Genomic DNA, 23,656 nt, shown 5'->3' with positions numbered 1-23,656 from the left:
ATTTTTATTTTTTGTATTTTTAGGGCTGTATGCACAACATATACAGGTTTCTAGGCTAGGGGTTGAATTGGAGCTGCAGCTGTCTGCCTCCGCCACAGCCACAGCAACGCAGGATCCGAGCCATGTCTGTGACTCGGATACACCACAGCCCATGGCAATACCAGATCCTTAACCCACTGAGCAAGGCCAGGGATCAAACCTGTGTCCTCATGGATGCTGGTCAGATTCATTTATGCTGAGCCACAATGGGTACTCCCATTTTAAAATTATTAATTTTTCCAATCCAAGAGCATGGGATATCTTTCCATTTCTTTGAATCCTCTTTAATTTTCTTTATTAATGTTTTATAGTTCTCAGTGTATAAATCTTTCACCTCCTTGGTCAGGTTTATTTCTAGGGTTTTTTTTTTGGGGGGGTGCTATTTTAGAAGGCTTTTTTTTACATTCTCTTTCTTATATTTTATTGTTAGTCTACAGAAATCCAACTGATTTCTGAATTTTAATTTTGTATTTTGCTACTTTGCTGAATTCCTTTATCAAATCTAGTGGTCTTTATGTGAAGTTTTTCGGGTTCTTTCTCTGTCTTATATCATGTCATGTGCATATATTGATAATTTCACCTCTTCTCATCCAATTTGGATACTTTTTATTGCTTTTTCTTGCCAGCTTGCTGTGGCTAGGACTTTCAATACTGTGTCGAATAGAAGTGGTGAGAGTGGGCATCTTTGACTTGTTGCAGACTTTAGCAGGACAGCTTTCAGCTTTTCTCCATTGAGTATTATATTGGTTGTGGGTTTGTCATAAACGGCTTTTATGATGTTGAAAAAGCTCCTTCTATAACCACGTTGGTTATCATGAATGAATGTTGAATTTGGTCAAATGCTTTTTCTGCAAATATTGAGATGATCATGTGGTTTTCTACTTTTTTTGTTAATATGGTGTATTATATTGATTGATTTGCATATGTTGAATGATCCTTATGAACTTGGGATGAATCCCACTTGGTTGTGGTATATGATCTTTTTTTGTGTTGTTGGATTCAGTTTGCTAGAATTTTGTTAAGAATTTTTGTATCTCTTTTCATTGAAGATATTTGCCTATAATTTTCTTTTTCGGTGGTATCTTTGTCTAGTTTTAATAGCTATTTATGTTCTTTTTGATGATATTCATTTGGACAGGTACAAGGTGATATCTCATTGTGGTTTTGATTTTCATTTCCCTGATGATTAATGATGTTGAGCATCTTTTCATGTGCCTGTTGGCCATTTGAATGTCCTCTTTGGAAAAATGTCTATTCAGTTCTTCCGCCCATTTTCTAGTCTTTTTTTTTTTTTAATATTGAGTTGTATGAGCTGTTCAAATATGTTGGATATTAACCTCTTATCAGTCATATCTTTTCGAATATTTTCTCACATTCACTAGGTTATCATTTCATTTTGTAGGTGATTTCCTTTGCTGTGCAAAAGCTTTTAAATTTAATTAGGTTGCAGTTGTTTATTTTTGCTTTTATTTTCTTTGTTTTAGGAGACAGATCAAAAAATATTGCCATGATATATATAAAAATTTTCTATGTTTTCCTCCAGGATTGTTATGATATCCAGTCTTACATTTATGTCTTTTTTAAAAATGACTTTTATTTTTTTCCATTATAGCTGGTTTACAGTGTTCTGTTGATTTTCTACTATTACAGCAAAGTGACCCAGTCACACATGCATGTATACATTGTTTTTCTCACATTATCCTCCATCATGCTTGATATAAGTGACTAGATATAGTTCCAGGGCTATACAGCAGGATCTCATTGCTTATCCATTTCAAAGGTAATAGTTTGCATCTATTAATCCCAGATTCCCAGTCCATCACACTCCCTATCCTTCCCCCTTGGCAACCCCATGTTTCTTCTCCAAGTCCATGTGTTTTTTTTCCTGTGGAAAGGTTCATTTGTGCTATATATTAGATTCCAGATATAAGTGATATCATATGGTATCTTTCTCTTTCTGGCTTACTTTACTTAGTGTGGGAGTCTCTAGATCCATCCATGTTGCTGCAAATGTCATTTTGTTGTTTTTTATGGCCGAATAGTATTCCATTGTGCATATTTACCACATCTTCTTAATCCATTCATCTGTCAATGGGTATTTAGGTTGTTTCCATGTCTTGGCTATTGTGAATAGTGCTGCAATGAACATGTGGGTGCATGTGTCTTTTTCAAGGAAAGTTTTGTCTGGATATATGCCCAAGAGTGGAATTGCTGGGTCATATGGTAGTTCTCTGGTTAGTGTCCTGAGGTATCTCCATACTGTTTTCCATAGTGCTTGTACCAATTTACTTTCCTACCAAAAGAGCAGGAGGGTTCCCTTTCCTCCACACCCTCTCCAGAATTTGTTATTTGTGGACTTATTTGTGATGGCCATTCTGACTGGTGTGAGGTGGAACTTCATGGTAGTTTTGATTTGCATTTCTCTAATAATTAGTGATGTTGAGCATTTTTTCATGTGCTTGTTGGCTATCTGTATATCTTCTTTGGAGAAATGTCTATTCAGGTCTTTTGCCCATTTTTCCATTGGGATGTTGGCTTTTTTGCTGTTGAGTTGTATAAGTTGTTTGTATATTTTAGAGATTAAGCCCTTGTCAGTTGCATTGTTTGACACTATTTTTTCCCATCCTATAAGTTGTCTTTTTGTGTTTTTTTATGGTTTCCTTTAATTCATTTTGAGTTTAGTTTTATGTATGGTGTTAGAGGATGTTCTGATTTTATTCTTTTACATGTAGCTGTCTAGTTTTCCCTACACTACTTATTGAAGAGATTATTTTCTCCATTGTCTATATTCTTGCTCCTTTCTCTTAGATTAATTGACTGTAAGTGCATGGGTTTGTTTCTGGGCTGTCTAATCTATTCTGTTCCATTGATCTATGTATCTGTTTTTATGCCAGTATTGTACTGTTTTAATTATTGCAGCTTTGTAGTATAGTTTGAAGTTAGGGAGCATGATTCCTCTAGCTCTGTTCTTCTTTCTCAAGACTGTTTTGGCTCTTTGGGGTTTTTTTTGTGTGTGTTTCCATAGAAATTTTAAAACTGTTTGTTCTATTTCTGTGAAAAATGCCATTGGTATTTTTATAGGGATTGCATTGAATCTGTAGATTGTCTTGGTAGTAGTATGGTCATGTTAACAATATTAATTCCTTCAATCTAAGAACATGAATCTAAGAACTTTAATCTAAAAACATATCCTTTCATCTGATTGTGTTGTCTTCATTCATTAGTGTCTTATAGTTTTCGAAGTGCAGGATTTTTAGCTCCTTAGGTAAGTTTATTCCTAGGTAATTTTTCTTTTTGATGAGGTGGTAAATGGGATTGTTTCCTTAATTTCTCTTTCTGATAGTTCACTGTTAGTATATAGAAATGAAACATATTTCTGCATGCTAATTTTGTGTCCTGCCACTTTACCAAATTCATCAATAAGCTCTAGTCATTTTCTGGTAGCATCTTTAGGATTTTCTTTGTGTAGTATCATGTCATCTACAAACAGTGAGTTTTACTTTTTTTCTGATTTGGATTCCTTTCATTTCTTTTTGTTCTCTGATTGCTTTGGCTAGGACTTCCAAAACTATGTTGAATTAAAGTGGTGAGAGTGGGCATCCTTGTCTTGTTCCCGAACTTTGTCAAAATGCTTTCAGCTTTTTCGCTGTTGAGTATGAAGTTAGCTGTTTATCATATTACATTCAAGTGTGTTCCCTCTATGCACCAAACTTCATTTTAAAGGTCTTATATTTGAACATACTTAGTGATTGGGCCCCCAGATTAAGGAAGGCATTTTTGGCTTTGTTTTGTTTTGGGGTGTTTTTATAAAGTGAATACCCTAGGATTTGTGGTCAGATATCACTTGATGATATAATGAAGCACCAAAGAACTCCAGGTCCAGACTGCCAGGTCTTCAGTCCCAGCTCTACTGCATATTGAATGCATTAAATTACTTAAGATACTTAACTGCTCTGTGCCTTCATTTCCTGATCTGTAAACTGGGGATAAAATAATACTAATAATGAACTTGTAATAGTGTTTGTTGCAACATTGGTTGTTATGAATATCATAAGAACAGTGCCTGGCAAATAATAAGCACTTAGTAACTGTTGCTAATATTATTACTACACCTGGCTCTGTGGATTGGGAAGATACTTAGGCTCCCTGAATTTCAATTTCTAACTCTTCTTTAACTCAAGGGATAATACTTGCTGCCCTATCTAAGTTATAAGGCACTTATAAAATAATATTTTATATGTGAAAGTACTATCTGAAGCACTGATAAAATGTTTTTCTCTTATCAGTGATTATCATCACTAAAATAGATATTCTAGTTGATATTTTAATCTCATCTTTAATTTTTGCCTATAAATAATTTATATGATATAGTTATAGAATAATAACATAATATAATTTATAAATAATATTTGTGGGTGCATAGAACATTTTTACTGAAAGATACACATAATCAAAAGAATTTGAAGACCTACTGATCTAAAGAAATATTTATATATGAGCTCCTTCATGCAGTGTTAATTCTGGCATTCTTGGCAACATGCATCATCAACTAACTTAAGAATGTTTTTGTACTCTTTAATTTTACATTAAGGAAGGAATTACCTTAAGAAACTCTTTAGTAATAAACAGAAAGAGCCACATTTAAGAATGTTCCTTGCAACATTATAATAAAAGTCAGAAGTAACCTATATGTTTATCAAATAGGGAAATGTTTAAATAAGCTGTGATATTTTTATTGACTCTAGCCTATGTTATGCAGCTTAGTAAACTATAATAAAATTTTGAAATTATAAATTATTTTAAGGACTATTTCATGAGGAAACATTCCTAATATAATGATAGGTGGAGAAATTAAGATATAAGGAGACATAGATATGTAAAATGATCCCAACTCTAGAGAAAATGCACATGTATAAGACTGGAAAGAAATATATCAACATACTAATAGTGATTACCTCTTGATAGTAGGAATAAGTAAGTGCTATTTTTAGTGTCTTCATACTTTTCTATATTTTCTAATTTTTATGCAATGAAATATACTTTTTTACTTTATATTTACAGAGAAAGAATTTTTCTTAAATAAAAATTTAAAAATATAAGCCATACTTCTTATTATTCCTAGGCTTTATATTTTCATTAATTGAATAACTTTGTTGTTAGAGTATGACTCATAGGATTAGAAAAGACATTAATAAATTATCATGATCAATTCTGAGAATTTCACTGATGAATTTCAGATGTATGAAGGTGGCTCAGTGAGTTAAAGATCTGGCATTGTCACTACTGTGGCTCAGGCCTCTGTTCTGGTGTGGGTTTGATCCCTGCCCTGAGAGCTTCTGTATACCATGGACACAGCCAAAACAACAACAACAACAACAACAACCATAGGAATTTCTAACTGCAACTGCAAATTCCCCAAATTAAATTTAAAATAAGCAAATGATGTGCCTATTGAAACAAAAGAAAAACATTGTCTTCCATCAGAAGTTTTCAGACTTGCCTATATGTCAGAACCCCCTGGGGATCTCTGAAAAAAATACAGATGGGTTCTGTCCCTTTATATTCTGATTTAACGAGTCTGGTCTGAGATGGGGGGAGAGAGGGAGGAAGGGGAGAGTGGAATTTTGAAAATATTGCTAAATAATTCTCAAGTGCAGCCAGTGTTGAATATCATAGCTCTTAAGTTAAAAAAGGATTCAATGAAGAACATGTGAAGAAATTTAAATTACTAAGACTGAAAGGAAGGTTGCGGTCTAAACAGTTATTGAAATAGCATTTCTTCTTGAATGGGGACTTAAGCCTGGGTGTGAAAAGGCAACAATAGGGCTGTTTTCTCAACTCTGGCAGAAACCCTTTCAGTGGATGTATGTCCTACCAGTAATCTAGAGACAGTGAAGACACTTCACTATGATATGCTGACTCTATCTGTGGATCTTTTCTTGGGTGTACACATAGGGTCTCTTCCTACCAAAGCCTTAATCTACTGGTAGTGTTGCAGAGACTTGCCCCTCTTCTATTTCCTCTTTAGTGATAAGAGTAGTTATCATTTACTGAGTTCTTATTATCTACCAGGTGTTTATATCCACTTAGCTCTGATCCTTACCAGAACCTTGAGAAACAGTTGTGTTTTTTTGTGTTTTTTTTTTGTTGTTGTTGTTGTTGTTTTTTGCAAATACAGAAATAGTCTCAGATAGATTGAGTTTTTGATCCAAGGTTACACAGGAAATGTCAAAGCCAGGATTCAAAGCCTGCTCTGCCTGACTCTTGCCTGTTACATCATGGTGCCTGCCTCCCTATTGCTCCCTCATGTTTTTCTCCCGCTCAGATGGCCTACGTCCAGGTCTTTAACTTTCCTCAGTGTCTGTGCAGATTTGTGCCTAAAGAGAGCAATGTCTTATGAAAGGCTGGGTTTCTTTTTTAAATTGTCCTTTCAGGGAATGCTGTGAAGAGCTCCGTGTTGAGTTGTTTTGTATCCATCAGAAGGCAGTGTGTGAAGAGCGGAAAGCTCAGATAGCATTTAATGAGGAGCTGAAAAGACAGAAACTGGTGGAAGAGCAGATGTTCTTAAAGCTCTGGGAGGAAGACCGACTGGCCAAGGAGAAGCGAGAAGTAGAAGAAGCAAGGAGACAGAAAGAACTGGTGGAGAATACACGCCTGGGGCTGAATGCTCAGATCACCAGCATCCAGGCACAAAGGCAGGCAGCACGGCAGCTGAAAGAGGAGGAGGCCTGCCTTGTGGTGGGTCTTGTGAAATGCTTGTGATAGGGTGATCAAATCAGTGGGTATAATACACAGTTCACAGGCCTGCTGTTGTACAGTTTGCCTGATAGCCATGGCTGGTTCACAGAGCAACAGGCCTTATCAAAGTCTTAGATTTCAAGGCCCAGCTGATAGTGCCCTCTCATTCTATACGGCAAGTTATTTCACTACTGTGACTCAGTTTCTTCATCTGCAAAATGAGGCAAAAGGCACTTGTCTCTGTTATGAGGTTGAAATGGGATAATCAGTGAGAGTGCCATGGAAGGCCAGTGGCACTTTGCAACATCCCTCCCCTTCTTTGATATGGATAATTGACAGTTTCTCAATCCTGTATAAAGCACTATACAATAGCTACAGTGAGCCCCCAGACCACCGACATCAATACCTTTGTTCCTCTAAGATCATTGTCACTGCTGTATAGAAATTAGCAGTGTCACTGGAAATGTGTGAAAGCACTTGAAAAAACAGCAATTTTATGTGTATATAAAGCTTTCGACAACTGATACTTTAATACTATAAAATATAGGAAGAAGGTAATATTTTCCTGGGAAATCCCAAGTATTGAAATTTGAAACCATAGGAAACTTCAAAGGTAAGCTATTTGTAGAGCCTCAGGAATCTTCTCTGGGTTTAAGACTTTTATTTTGAAGATAAAAGATCTTATCTAAATAGAAGATCTCTAAGAAAATCAAAATAGTGGCCCCCAAACTGCCATATATATATATCTCCTCCTCTGGTATAAGATACTTAGTGAACTATTTTTACTTACAACAATTCTGACCCCAAATGTGTGGGGTTTTTTTCTTACTCCAAACAAGTCTCTGAAGACACTGGTTAGGTGTCCTACAATTTGATTCAATTCTGATACTGTCTGGAGTTAGCATCAGACTCCATGGGTTGAAGGGCTCAGTTCCACAAGACTTCCCTCACTTCAGATGCCACTCACAGGTATAGGTTACCCACAGGTGTGTCTAACTTGGCTACAAAGTCCAAGATTCTTATGATTCCAAGTCACTAAAACAACTCCAAGAACTTAGGATAAGTGCTTTACTTACCATTACCAGCTTATTGTAAGGTATACAACCCAGGGATGGTCAGATGGAAGAGATGCATAGGGGAAGGTATGAGGAGTGGAACAGAGAGCTTACATGCCCTCTCTGGGCACACCACACTGCCACCACCTTCATGTGCTTACCAACCCAGAAGCTCTCTGAACCTTGTCATTTGAAGGGTTTATGGAGGTTTCATCACATAGGCACATTTGATTAAATCCTTGGCCTTTGGTGATTGAACTCAATCTCTGGCCCCTCTTCCCTCCCTGGAGGTCAAGGGGTGGAGCTAAATGTTCCAACCTGATCATATGGTTTGGTCTTTCTAGTTATCAGCTTCAGTCCTGCAGCTGTTCAGGGGCTCCAGCCACTGATCATCTCATTAAGCTGCAAAAGATAATCTTACCACATTGCAGATTCTAAGGGTTTTAGAATCTATGTGCCAGAAACCAGGGACATAAAATAATTTTTATTATAATGCATTGTTTCTGCCTCCTTTAAAAAATTTTTCGGGGGATAGTTCCTGATGTGGTACAGTGGGTTAAGGATCTGGTATTGTCTATGTGGCAGCAGAGATCACTGCTGAAGGCACGAGTTTAAACCCAGACCTGGCACAGTGGGTTAAGGCTCTGACTTTGTTGCAGATGTGGTGTGGGTCACAGCTGCTGCTCGAATTCCATCCCTGGCCTGGGAACTTTCACATGCCGTGGGTGTGGCCAAAAAATATATATATTTTTGGAAATAACTTTAGACTAATAAGAAATTGCTTGGGGGGGGGTGTTCCTGTTGTGGCCCAGCAGAAATGAATCTGACTAGGATCCATGAGGTTGCGGATTCAATCCCTGGCCTCTCTCAGTGGGTTAAGGATCCGGCGTTGCCATGAGCTGTGGTGTAGGTCATAGATGGGCTTGGATCTGGTGTTGCCATGGCTGTGGCACATGTAGGCTGGCAGCTACAGTTCCATGAGACCCCTACTCTGGGAACCTCCATATGCCGCATGTGCAGTCCTAAAAAAAGGCAAAAAAAGAAAGAAAGAAATTGAGTGTGTGCGTATGCGCGCACACACACACACACACACACACACTGCCAAAAATATTAGAGAGTTGCTATGTTCTCTATATATACATATATATATATTTATAAAACATAAGAATTAATATTGGTATAATACTTTCAACTAAAGTTATTCCTTTAACTAAAAACTGTCTTTGGATTTACACTCTTTGAAAGAAGACATATAGTTGTATGAAATTTTATAACCTGTGTGGATTTATGTAACCACTGCCAAAATCATAGTATAGAACCATTCCGTCATTCAAAGAAAAACTCCTTCCAGATACTCCATTATAGTTATAACTTCTGTCAATGAAAATTCAGTTAACAATCAAGTTAGGAGGAAAAAAATTTTATTCAAGCCAAACTAAAGATCATAATATGGGAGACAGACTCTCAGAAGCTCTGAGTATTGTTCTGCCTGTTAGTAGTTGGAGGCACAGTCATATACATTTTCAAGACAAAGGATTGTACATCAGAATGACACACTGACATTTTATATAAAGTTCACCAAAAGATACATAGGCCAGACAAGTTTGTACAAAGCAAACAGTAAGTCACCATGACCCCTTACAGAGTTGGGCAAGAATACTAATCTTCTAAGAAGTTATACTGCCGGCATCAGAAGAAAGAAAAAAAATTGATCTTTATGGTTGAGCAGGCATTCCCGTCTCTGAGGAGATCTGGTTAATGTATAATGAAGATGCACATTACACAATAAAGGGGGAGAGAAGATGCCCAAATGGACAGAAAGAGAGTTTTATGTTTACAGTTTTTTGTGCTGCCTTAAAATATACATTTTATTTCATTACCACCCTCAACCCTAACCTCTGGCAACCACTGATATGTTCTTTATCATTATTTTGAAATTTCAAGAATGTTATATAAATTCCACCTTTTAAAATGTTATAATGGAGTTTCTGTCATGGCTCAGCAGAAATGAATCTGACTAGTATCCATGAGGACGCAGGTTCAATCCCCGGCCTCTCTCAGAGGGTTAGGGATCCAGTATTGCTGTGAGCTGTGGTGTAGGTCACAGATGCGGCTTGGATGTGGCGTTGCTGTGGCTGTAGCATAGGCCAATGGCTACAGCTCCGATTTGACCCCTAGCCTGGGAACCTCCATGTGCTGCAAGTGTAGCCCTAAAAAAGACCAATAAAATAAAATAAATATCATAGAAATAACATTTGTTATAACAATACTGTTGTATTAAATAATTATATGAACACTTTCTTTTTTTATATTTTTATTTTTTGTTATAGTTGATTTACATTGTTCTGTTAATTTCTGCTATACAGCAAAATGACCCAGTTATATATATAGTTATATATATACACACACATATAGATATATACTTATACATATACACATTCTTTTTCTCACATTATCCTCTATCATAGTCATTCTGACTGGTGTGAGGTGGTACCTCACAGTAGTTTTGATTTGGATTTCTCTAAAAATCAGTGATGTGAAGCATTTTTTCATGTGCTTGATGGCCATTTGTATATCTTCTTTGGAGAAATGGCTATTTAGGTCTTCTGCCCATTTTTCAATTGGGTTGTTGGTTCCATCACAAGTGATTAGCTATAGTTCCCTGTGCTATACAGGAGGATCTCATTGCTTACCCACTCCAAATGCAATAGTTTGCATCTACTAACCCCAGACTCCCCATCCATCCCACTCCTTCCTCCCCACCCCTAGGCAACCTCAAGTCTGTTCTCCAAGTCCATGAGTTTGTTTCCTTTCTGTAAAATAGGTTCGTTTGTGCTATATATTAGATTCCAGATATAAGTGATACCATATGGTATTTTGGCTTTCTCTTTCTGACTTACTTCACTTAGTATGAGAGTCTGTAGTTCCAGATGAGTCTATAGTTCCATGTTGCTGCAAATGGCATTATTTTGTTCTTTTTTATGGCTGAGTAGTATTCCATTGTGTATGTATACCACATCTTCTTAATCCATTTATCTGTTCATGGACATTTAGTCAAAGGCAGATGAACTCTTCTGGAGAGACAAACCCTTGGACTAATGCCTCAGTTTATACCATGATCAGAATTTCTACCAAACTCACAACACCCAACAGTGTTGATGCCCCAGTTAAAATTGCTTGGTTGGCCAGGCAATTTAGCCAGCTAGGAGGGTCAGATAGATAAGAAAATGAGAGGAAACGGGGAGTACTTATAATTAACAAAATTCTTAATTTAGCTGATGTGCACATTTCCATTTTTGGACTCTTATTGCTGTGTAATAATGTATCCAAATCTAGATGTGCTGAAGTGCATGGAAGACTAGTCTGGAAGGTCAGTGCTCTGAAATTTTTAAAATTGGTAGTGGGTGAATGGGTTCTATGATTAAAACTTTATATTTTTCTGCATTTATATTACTTTATAATCATTCACACACACAGTAATTTCACAAAGCCCTCATACCTATTCAGCAATGAAAAGGCAAGTTTTATTTCTTATACTCCATTTATATCCAGGAGTGTATGTTTCCAAGAAACCCTGTATTATTATCTCTTAAATGAAATGTATTGACATCTTTATTTTGTCCAACTGTGCTAACGCATTATCTCTTATTTTTCTACCATAGGAAAACAACAAAGCACAGGTGAAACTTGAGAATGAACAGGATAAGCTAAAGAAACAGAAGACAAAACAGGAAATAAGGGCTGTTTTACAAAAAGCCCTCCAAGAGAAAATGGAGCAAATTCAGCAGGAATACAGAGAAGAGGAGGACTTGAACATGAAACTCACACAAAACGCCCTTCAAAACCTACAGGAAGAGGCTGATAAAAAGAAGCAAAAAAGAGTAAGATATTTGTTTAGTGTTGTGTGCCTTGCAAAGTTCCTCGTTGAGCTTTCAGTCTCGGCCAGCTACACGTAGAATAAACTGTAACAGTGCTCTGTTAAGTATGGTCCATGAACCAATAGCATCATCATCATCTGGGAGGATGTTAGAAATAGAAATTCATAGGCTCCAGTATCAGAATCCACAAATCCACATCCTGGCAGGGACAATAAATCTGTGTTTTAAAAAGCTCCCCCAGGTAATTCTGATGCTCACTAACTTGAGAACTCCTATAACATGTTGTTAGTGCAGGATGGGATCTCAGGAAGTGGAGTGACTAGGTGTGTCTAGAAGTTGGAGAAGACATCACTGAGAAAGTGGTGTTCAAGTTGGACTTTGAAGGATATGCAGTCTTGACAGGCAAAGAGAGTAGAGAAAATCATACCAGTATTTACTCAGCTGTTCCTTTGAAATTTGTAAACTCTTTATGGGGTTGTGCTTTTCCTAAAGCTACTCTGATTTGCTTTGGTAGACTTTATTTTTAGAGCAGTTTTAGGTTCACAGCAAAATTGACCAGCAGGTAGAGAAACACCTGCAGCCTTCCCCATTCTCAACATCCACCATTAGAGTGGTACATTTGTACAGTCGATGAACCTACTTTGACACATCATTATCACCCAAAGTCCATAGTTTACATTAGAGTCTGCTCCATGGTGTTGCAAATATATAGGTTAGGACAAACATATCGTGACACGTATACAACATGAAAGTATCATGCAGAGTAATTACACTGGTCTAAAAATCCTCTGAGCTCCACCTGTTCATCCCCCACTCCCCTCTACCCAAACCCCTGGAAATCACTGGTATTTTTACTGTCTCCATAATTTCTCCTTTTCTAGAGTGTCCTATCATTGGAATCATACAGTATGTAGGCTTTTCAGATTGGTTTCTTTCACTAACTAATGTGTTAGTTCACTCCATATCTTTTCGTGGCTTGATAGCTCATTTCCTTTTTAGCACTTGAATATATTCCATTGTGTGAATGGCTATACCACAGTGTATCCATTCACCTTCTGAAAGATGTCTTTGGTTGCTTCCAAGTTTTGGTGGTTGTGAATAAAGTTGCTATTCACATTGTTGTGCAAGTTTTTGTGTGGACAATAAATTTTCAACTCATATGGGTAACTACTGGATTGGTGGAATGTGATTGCTGGATCATATGGTAAGAGTATGTGCAGTTTAATAAGAACTGCCCAACTGTCTTCCAAAGTGTCTATACTATTTTGCATCCCACCAGATGAGAGTTCCTGGTGCTCAGTGTCCTCGTCAGTATTTGGTGTTGTCAGTGTCCTGGACTTTGGCCATTCTAATAGGTATGCGGTGGTATCTCATTGTTGCTTTAATTTTAATTTCCCTAATGTCATGTGATGTGGAGCATTAAAGGCTCTGAATCCAATTCCATTGTGTGGAGTGGGAGTTAGCCCTCCACATCACCAAACAATGCTCAGGATACCAGCTGGGTGTCCTGTAATTCGACTCAATTCTGGCACTATCTACCTGGAGATAGAATCAGATTCCATAGGTAAGGGCCTGGTCCTGTAAGACTGCCCTCTACTTTGGATGCCAGTCGCAAGCCCAGATTGTGACCTGTGCTTCTGACCAAGTGGCTACAAACTGGAAGTTCCTGTGACCCTCCTCTAACTCAGGATGCCAACTGCGAATCCAAGTTGTTACATAACAGACCAGCTATAAATCAGATGTTCCCACAACCCCCTCCTTGGGTTCAGTTAATTGGCTAGAGCGGCTCACAGAACACAGGAAACCAGTTTACTCACTAGATTACCAGTTTATTACAAAGTATATTAAGGATACCAACAGCCAGATGAAAAGACATAGGATGAGGTCCTGAACAAAGAGCTTCTGTCCTTGTGGAGTATGGGGTCTGGCACAGAGAGAGTGTTCTGGTTCCCCAACATGAAGCTTTCTGAGCCCTCTCCTTTGGGGTTTTTTTTTTTTTTTTTTTGTCTTTTTACCTTTTCCAGCGCTGCTCCCGTGGCATATGGAGTTCCCAGGCTAGGGATCTAATCGGAGTTGTAGCCGCCGGTCTACACCAGAGCCACAGCAATGCAGGATCCGAGCCACGTCTGCGACCACACCACAGCTCATGGCAACACCAGAACATTAACCCATTGAGCAAGGCCAGGGATCAAACCCGCAACCTCATGGTTCCTAGTCGGATTTGTTAACCACTGCGCCATGACGGGAAATCCTCCTTTGGGATTTTTATGTGGACTTCATTACATGGACATGAGTCATTGGTTATTGGTGATTGATTCAGCCCCCAAACCCTCTGTCCTCTGCAGAGGTCAGGGAAGTGGGACTGAAAGTTCCAACCCTCTAATTCACAGGGTTGGTTGGTTCCCCTGGCACCCAGCCCCCAAACTTAGACGTAGTCCCAAAGTCACCCCAATAACAAAACAAAAGACAATTTTGTTGCTCTCATCACTCAAGAAATTCTGAGTTTTATGAGCTCTGTGCCAGAAAGCCCAAATATGTATTTCTTACTATAAATCACATTATCACAAGCATCTTTTCATATGTTTGTCATTTGTGTATTTTTGGTGAGGTGTCTTTTGTGTGTATTTGTGGTTCAAGTAACATTTTAATTTATTTGGCCTAAGCCCTTTAACATTCTTTGAAAACACAAAGAGAATGGCTACAAGGTAGTGACAGAGCCCTGATTGCACAGCCTGGTCTGCAGTGCTCTGAGGGGTTCATAGAACATCAAACAGGAATCCTCCATGCTGCTTTTCTTCTTTCTGTACATTTGCTCTAAATGCATTGTATCCTCTTTCCTGCCCATTCTTTGAAACTATGTAAAGTTTTTGTTTTTGTTTTTTTAAATATTTCCCAGGAGTTCCTGTTGCGGAGTAGTGGAAATGAATCTGACTAGGAACCATGAGGTTGTGAGTTCAATTCCTGGCCTCGCTCAGTGGGTTAAGAATCTGGTGTTGCTGTGAGCTGTGGTGTAGGTCGCAGATGAGGCTTGGATCCCGCGCTGCTGTAGCTGTGGTGTAGGCCAGCAGCTACAGCTCTGATTAGTCCCCTAGCCTGGGAACCTCCATATGCCGCAGGTGTGGCCCTCAAAAGCAAAAAAAAAGTAAAACATTTCCCAATGATTCATTCAGACTTCAAATAACTGTATGTGGGCTTTTTTGGGACAGGTGACCGATCTGAACAGCTCTTCTACCAGAGGAAGCTGGGTGGGTGGAGGGACATCTGCAGCTCAGGAGCTGCTCTTTGCAGGCTGAGCTGAGGTTGGTGGTATCTTCTATGTACCAGCTGCCAGTGTCGCTCAGGCTGAGGACTTTGGAGGGGATGCAGGAGGGGCACCTCTCTGCCCTCTTCATGATGCTGTACTTGTCCTCATCGTTGTAGGACTAGATAATGGGGTTCATGTTGGAGCTGAGCAGCACCAGCAGCAGGAACCACCTTTCCACAGGCTGCACATTGAATTGTGTGCAGTTTAGGACTTTGAGCAGCAGAACCACCAGGCTTGGGGTTCAGCACATGATGAAGGCTCCTTTTATTTTGAAAGAATAACAAAAGGCAAGTCTCTGACAGACTGGCCCAAACACACTGCACTATTGAACTGGAATGGCTGCTTTAGCAGTGTTGTCCAAAGTGAGGACTACACTCGGCTTTGGCTTATTTTTTGGAAGTTTTTGTTTTCTTATTGTTGAGTTTTAAGAGTTGTTTGTATATTTATCAGTGCTTTATCAGATAAGTTTTTACCAATTATTTTCTCCTGTCTGTGACTTGTCTTTCATCTTCTTGATAGGAAATTTCACAGAACAAAAGTTTTCAATTTTAATTAAGTCCAGTTTATCAGTTCTTTCTTTCATGGATTATACCTTTGGTGTTGTATCTAAAAACTTATCACTAAACCCAAGGTCATCTAGATTTTCTCCTTTGTTATCTTCTAGGAGTTTTATAGTTTTATATTTTACACTTAGATCTTTGGTCCACTCAAAAAATTAAATTTTAAGATATTTAAAATTAAGAGGCTAGGGGTCGAATTGGAGCTGCAGCTTCTGGCCACCACCACAGCAACAGCAACGCCAGATCCAAGCTGTATCTTCTACCTACACTGCAGATAGCAACAATGCTGGATCCTTAACCTACTGGGCAAGGCCAGGGATCATGGACACTCTGTTGGGTTCTTAACTTGATGAGCCACAGGAAGTCCTGGGTTAATTTTTTTTTTTTTGTCTTTTTGCCTTTTCTAGGCCCGCTCCTGCAGCATATGGAGGTTCCCAGGCTAGGGGTCGAATCGGAGCTGTAGCCACCAGCCTACGCCAGAGCCACAGCAATGCGGGATCCGAGCCATGTCTGCAACCTACACGACAGCTCACGGCAACTCTGGATCCTTAACCCACTGAGCAAGGCCAGGGATCAAACCCACAACCTCATGGTTCCTAATTGGCATCATTAACCACTGCGCTACCATGGGAACTCCAGGGTTAATTTTTGTTACGGTGTAAGATCTGTGTCTAGATTCTTTTTTTTTTTTTTTTTTTGTGGCATATGGGTGTCCAGTTGTTCCAGCACCATTTGTTAAGAAACTCTCTTAACTCCTTTGTATGGCCTTTGCTTCCTTATCAAAGATGAGTTGACTATATGTGAGTTTGTTTTGGTTTTGGCACTCTGGGTTCTTTTCTATTGATCTGTTCTTTAACCACTTCCATACTGTGTTGACTGCTGTAGCTTTATAGTAAGTGTTAAAGTTAGGTGGGGTCAGTCCTCTGACTTTGTTCTTATTTTACATACTGAGTTAGCCAATCTGGATCTTACACCTCTTAAGGATCAGTTTGTTGATTTCCATGAAATAACTTGCTGGGATTTTGATTAAGATTATATTGAATCCATAAATCAATTTGGGAAAAACTGACATCTTGACAATATTGAGACTTCCTATACATTAATATGGAATATGTCTCTATTTAGTTCCCCTTTGATTTTTTGCATTAGTTTTGTACTTTTCCTCATATAGGTCTTATACTTATTTTGTTAGATTTATACCTATGTATTTCATTTTTGGGGCACTGATGTAAATGGTATTGTGTTTTTAATTTCAAATTCTACTTGTTCGTTGCTGACATATAGGAAAACAACTGACCTTTGTATATTAATCTTATATCCTGCAACTTTGCTTCAATTGCTTATTAGCCTCAGGAGTTTTTTATTGATTCTTTGAGATTTTCTGCACAGGCAACCATGTTATCTGTGAACAAAGATGTTTCTTTATTTCTTACCTTTTTCTTTTCTTTTTGGCCACACGCATGGCATGTAGAAGTTCCTGGGCCAGGGATCAGACCTGTGCCACAGCAGTGACCCAAGCCACAGAAGCGGCAACTCCAGGTCCTTAACCTGCTGAGCCACAAGGGAACTCCTAATTTTCTTTTCTCATTTAATAAGCTAGAACTTTCAGGATAATGTGAAAAGGTGTGCTGAGTGGGGACAGCCTTGCCTTGTACCTGATATTAATAGGAAAGCTTCTAGTTTCTCAGCATTAAATATGATGTTGGTTGTAGGTCTTTTATAGATATGCTGTATCAAATTGAGAAAGTCCCCCTTTATTCCTGATTTACGGAGTTTCTTTTTAACATGAATGTGTGTTGGATTCTGTCACATGTTTTTTTCTGCATTTATTAGTATGATCATATGGTTTTTCTTGTTTAGCCTGGTGAAGTGATAGATTACATTACTGATTTTTGAATGTTGAACCAGCCTTGTTACCTAAGATAAATCTTACTTGGTCATGTTATGTAACTCTTTTATACATTGTTGGATTTAATTTACTAATATTTTGTTGAGGATTTTTGCATCTATGTTCATGAGAGAGATTAGTGTATAGTTTTCTCATGTCTTTGTCTGCTTCTGCTATTAGGGTAATTCTGCCTTCATAGAATGAGTTAGGAATTATTCCTTCTGCTTCTATCTTGTGAAAGAGATTGTAAACAGTTAGTATTTCTTCCCTAAATGTTGATAGAATTCACTAGTGAACTCATGTGAGACTGGTGCTTTCTATTTTAGAAGTTTATTAATTATTAATTCAATTTGTTTAATAATAGATATAGGCCTATTCAGGATTGTCCTTTTCTTCTTAAGAGGGTGAATTTTGGCATATTATATCTTTCAAAGAACTGCTTCATTTCCTTTAGGGTATCAAATTTATGGACATAAAGTTGTTCATAGGATTTCTTTCATATCCTTTTAATGTCCATGGGATTTACACATGAAGTGATGTCCCCTTTTTCATTTCTAATATTATTAATTTTGTCCTCTCTTCTTTCTTAGTCTTGCTAGAGACCTATCAGTTTTACTGATCTTTTCAAAGAGCTTTTGAAAAGCTTTTGCTTTCATTGGTTTTTCTTTTTGATTTCCTATTTTTTATTTTATTCATTTCTAGTTTTTATTTCTTTTCTTCTGCTTACTTTTGCATTTTTTTGTTTGTTTTGCTTTTTTAAGGGCTGCACCTGTGGCATATGGAAGTTCCCAGGCTAGGGGTTGAATTGGAGCTATAGCTGCCAGCCTACGCCACAGCCATAGCAATGCAGGACCCAAGCTGTGTCTGAAACCTACACTACAGCTCATGGCAACACCGGATCCTTAACCCACTGAGTGAACCCAGGGATTGTACCAGCATCAGCATCTTCATGGATATGAATCAGGTTTGTTAACCAGTGAGCCACGACGGGAACTCCTTACTTTGCATTTAATTTGCCCTTGTTTTCTAGTTTCCTTAGGAATAAGTTTAGATTCTTGATTTTAGATCTTTTTTCTTTTTCTTTTCTTTTTTTTTTTGTGTATGTTTTTAGGGCCACACCCCACAGCAACACTGGATCCTTACCCTACTGAGCGAGGCCAGGGATTGAACCTGTGTCCTCATGAATGCTAGTCAGATTTGTTTCTGCTGAGCCACGATGGGAACTCCTAGATCTTTTTTCTATCATAATATATGTGTATATAATATATACATAATATATTTGCTGCTATAAATTTTCTTCTAAGCATTGCTTTTGGTGCATATGTTATGAATTTGTCAAGTTAACACTTATTAAGTGTAGCACAGGGTGATAAATGGTGAGCTATGTTTCAACAACAGATCTATTTAAATAGAGAAGTTTATTATTCTCAGGTTCTGGAGGAAGTACATGGCATGCCTCCAGGGACCACATGGGGTGGTCAAAGCAGAGTACAGACAGAGAGAGGCAGGACCCGGGGCATATGCCATTATTAGGATCCATGGGTGGAGTGCTTTGAGGTTCCTGTACTGAGGCTGAATTGGTCAACTCAAATCAAAAGTGTGGGGTTTTGGTTAGCCCCATAGGGGTCTCTTTAAGGGGAAGGCATCAGGAGATGGGGAAACTTTTGACTACAGAGCCTGATGGGGAAGTCATATCAGGAGCTTACTCTGTGGGCTGCTATCTAGAGTGTGCATATTCATGAGGGGTTTATTTCGGTTTAAGGTCCCTGTAGGACACTTAGCCAAACAAAATGGATATAGAGGCAGTGATCTAATAGAGTAGCTTAGCAATCTATCCTGTGATGCCTTGGCATCAGGAATAATAATCACTTGTATAGTGGATATGTTAAAGAACCTAGATACTATTTTCTGAATCCACTGTAAGGCACATTTAACCAAGTCAATAATGATAAAGCAAATGATAAATAGACCTGCTGTTGTTTGGAATACCATTCTTAGCCATTGCCCCCAGGTGGCTGCTGAGAGCCATGAGAATTTTTTCTAATATTTTAGTTGTATTAGGCATGACCTATATCTCTTGCCATCTTCTGGAAGTTGACCTGTACCTGTTCTGAATCATTTTTTTAATCTTTTATTTATTTATTTATTTATTTATTCTACTGTGCATCATGGTGACCCAGTAACACATACATGCATACATTCTTTTTTCTCACATTACATGTTCCATCATAAGTGACTAGACAGAGTTCCCAGTACTACACAGCAGGATCCCATTGCTAAACCATCCTGAAGGCAACAGTCTGCATATATTTACCTCAAGCTCCCAGTCCCTCCCACTCCCTCCCCTTCCCCCTTGGCAACCACAAGTCTATTTTCCAAATCCAAGATTTTCTTTTTTGTGGAAAGTTTCCTTTGTGCTGTATATTATATTCCAGATATAAGTGATATCATATGGTATTTGTCTTTCTCTTTCTGACTTACTTCACTCAGTATGAGAGTCTTTAGTTCCATCCATGTTGCTGCAAATGGCATTATTTTTTATGGCTGAGTAGTATTCCACTGTGTATATATACCACATCGTCTAATCCAATCATTTGTCAGTGGACAGCTGGGTTGATTCCATGTCTTGGCTATTGTGAATAGAGCTGCAGTGAACATGTGGGAGCATGTATCTTTTTCAAGGAAAATTTGTCCAGATATATGCCCAAGAGTGGGACTGCTGGGTCATATGGTAGTTCTATGTATAGTTTTCTAAGGTACCTCTAAACTGTTCTCCATAGTGGTTGTACCAGCTTACATTCCCACCAAAAGAGCAGGAGGGTTCCCTTTTCTGCACACCCCCTCCAGAATTTGTTATTTGTGGACTTATTAATGATGGCCATTCTGACTGGTATGAGGTGGTATCTCATGGTAGTTTTGATTTGCATTTCTCTAATAATCAAGGATGTTGAGCATTGTTTCAAGTGCTTGTTGGCCATCTGTATATCTTCCTTGGAGAATTGTCTATTCAGGTGTTTTGCCCATTTTTCAATTGGGTTGTTGGCTTTTTTGCTGTTGAGTTGTATAAGTTTGTATATTTTAGAGATTAGGCCCTTGTCAGTTGCATCATTTGACACTATTTTCTCTCATTCTGTAAGTTGTCTTTTTGTTTTCTTTTTGGTTTCTTTTGTCATGCAAAATCTTGTCAGTCTGATTAGGACCCATTGGTTTATTTTTGCCTTTATTTCTGTTGCTTTGGGAGAGTGACCTGAGAAAACATTTGTAAGGTTGATGTCAGAGAATGTTTTGCCTATGTTCTCTTCCAGGAGTTTGATGGTGTCTTGTCTTATATTTAAGTCTTTAAGCCATTTTGAGTTTTGTGCATAGTGCGAGGGTGTGTTCTAGTTTCATTGCTTTGCATGCAGCTGTCCAGGTTTCCCAGCAATTCTTGCTGAAAAGACTTTTTCCCATTTTATATTCTTGCCTCCTTTGTCAAAGATTAATTGACCAAAGGTGTCTGGGTTTATTTCTGGGTTCTCTCATCTGTTCCATTGGTCTGTCTGTCTGTTTTGGTACCAGTACCACACTGTCTTGATGACTGTGGCTTTGTAATAGTGCCTGAAGTCTGGGAGAGTGATGCCTCCTGCTTGGTTTTTGTTCCTCAGGATTGCTTTGTCAATTCTGGGTCTTTTGTTGTTCCATATAAATTTTTGGATTGTTTGTTCTAGTTCTGTGAAAAATGTCATGGGTAATTTGATAGGGATCGCATTGAATCAGTATTATGTTGAATAACAGTGGTGAGAGTGGGCATCCTTGTCTTGTTCCAGATTTTAGTGGGAAGGCTTTCAGCTTTTCTCCATTGAGTATTATATTTGCTGTGGGTTTGTCATAAATGGCTTTGATTCTGTTCAGGAATCTTCCCTCTATACCCACTTTGGTAAGAGTTTTTATCATGAAGGGATGTTGGACTTTGTCAAATGCTTTTTCCGCATCTATTGAGATGATCATGTGGTTTTTTTACTTTTCTTTTGTTAATGTGCTCTATGACGTTGACTGATTTGCATATGTTGAACCATCCTTGTGAATCTGGGATGAATCCCACCTGGTCGTGGTGTACGATCTTTTTGATATGTTGTTGGATTCAGTTGGCTAAAATTTTGTTGAGAATTTTGGCGTCTAAATTCATCAAAGATATTGGTCAATAGTTTTATTTTTTGGTGGTATCTTTGGCTTTGGAATTAGGGTGATGGCGGCATCATAGAATGTCTTTGGGAGTGTTCCTTCTTCTTCAACCTTTTGAAAAAGTTTAAGGAGGATGGGTATAAGTTCCTCTTTATATGTTTTGTAGAATTCGTCTGTAAGCCATCTGGTCCTGGGCTTTCATTTGTAGGGAGTGTTTTTATGACATATTCAATTTCATTTCTAGTGATCGGTCTGTTCAGTTCATCTATTTCTTCTTGATTCAGTTTTGGCAAGCTGTAAGTCTCTAGAAAGATGTCCATTTCATCTAGGTTGTCAAATTTGTTAGCATATAATTGTTGATAGCATTCTCTTCATGGTTTTTGTATTTCTGTGGTATCCATTGTGACTTCTCCTTTTTCATTTCTTATTTTATTTATTTGGATTTTTTCTCTCCTTTTCTTGGTGAGTCCAGGCAGAGGTTTGTCAATTTTGCTTACCTTTTCAAAGAACCAGCTCTTGGTTTGATTGTTTTTTGAGTCTCTACTTCATTGATTTCCTCTTTGATCTTTATGATTTCCTTCCCTTTGCTGACTTTAGGTTTTGCTTGTTCTTCTTTTTCTAATTCATTTAGGTGGTGGGTTAAGTTGTCGATTTGAGATTTTTCTTCTTTTTTGAGGAAGAACTATGAACTTCCCTCTGAGCACTGCTTTTGTGGCATCCCATAGATTTTGAGTGCTTGTGTCTTCATTATCATTTGTCTCAAGGTATTTTTTAATTTCCTTCTTGATTTCCTCATTGACCAATTGGTTTTTTTAGTAGCATGTTGTTTAGTCTCCATGTAGTAGGTTTTTTCTCACTTCTTTTCCTGTGGTTGATTTCCAGTTTCATGCCGTTGTGGTCAGGAAGATACATGAAATAATTTCTATACTCTTAAATTTGTTGAGGTTAGTTTTGTGCCCCAGTATGTGATCAATTCTTGAGAATGTTCCATGTGCACTTGAGAAGAATGTGTATTCTGATTTTTTTGGATGTAATGTCCTGAAAATGTCAATTAAGTCTAACTTTTCTATTGTTCCTTTAGGGTCTCTGTTGCTTTATTGATTTTTGTCTGGAGGATCTGTCCATTGATGTCAGTGGGGTGTTAAATTCTCCTACTATGATTGTATTCCCATCAATTTCTCCTTTTATGTCTGTTAGTATTTATTGTAGGTATCTGGGTGATCCTATATTGGGGGCATATATATTGATGATTGTAATATCCTCTTCTTAAATGGATCCTTTAAGCATTAATTAGTGTCCTTCTTTGTCTTTCTTTATGGGCTTCATTTTAAAGTCTATTTTTTCTGATATAAGTATTGCAACTCCTGCTTTCCTCTCTTGTCCATTCGCATGAAATATCTTTTCCTATCCTCTCACTTTCAGTCTATAAGTGTCCTTTGCCCTAAGGTGAGTGTCTTGTAGGCAGCAGATTGAAGGTGTTTGCTTTTTTATCCCAATCTGCCACTCTGTGTCTTTTGATTGGAGCATTCAGTCCATTGACATTTAAGGTGATTATTGATAGATATGTATTTATTGCCATTTTAAACCTTGTTTTCCAGCTGATTCTGTTTCTCTTTTCTACCTTTTCTTTTTTTGGTTGGATGGTTTCCATTTATTTTATGCTTGAGTACTTTTCTTTTCAGTTTTTGTGGATGTAATGTTTGGTTTTGATTTGCAGTTGCCCTGTTTTTTAAGTATGTTAACCCCTTCCTATATCTGCTTGCTTTAGCCTGATAGTCATATAGGCTCAAACACATCATTAAAAAAATTAAAAAAGAATCTATTTTTTCTTACTTCCCTTGCCCATATTGTATGATTTTGATGTCTTTTTTTTTTTTTTCTTTAACATCTTCATGTTAGGTCTGTATGCTGGCTTATTTAAGTGACTGCTTTCCAATTGTGGTTTCCTCCATCCTAGAACTTCCTCTTTTTTTTTTTTTTTAATTTAGAGAAGCCCTTTCAGTATTTCTTTTAGAATAGGTTTCATATTGCTG

The 23,656-nt window shown here is 37.9% G+C and overlaps 1 protein-coding gene across 1 annotated transcript in view; it reads left to right on the top strand.

The window, feature by feature from the left end:
• The window catches only part of CFAP53 (cilia and flagella associated protein 53), a 54,502-nt gene that overhangs the window by 11,695 nt on the left and 19,151 nt on the right, over positions 1-23,656 (top strand). Inside the window, exons 4-5 of the mRNA XM_047765012.1 lie at positions 6,474-6,777; positions 11,495-11,713. Of these exons, the coding sequence (XP_047620968.1) occupies positions 6,474-6,777; positions 11,495-11,713 (523 nt within the window). The remainder of the gene's footprint in view (positions 1-6,473; positions 6,778-11,494; positions 11,714-23,656) is intronic.

Source organism: Phacochoerus africanus, chromosome 2, assembly GCF_016906955.1.
Source record: "Phacochoerus africanus isolate WHEZ1 chromosome 2, ROS_Pafr_v1, whole genome shotgun sequence".
In the NCBI taxonomy this organism is placed as follows: domain Eukaryota; kingdom Metazoa; phylum Chordata; class Mammalia; order Artiodactyla; family Suidae; genus Phacochoerus; species Phacochoerus africanus.
This window is presented reverse-complemented; position numbering and strand designations above follow the sequence as displayed.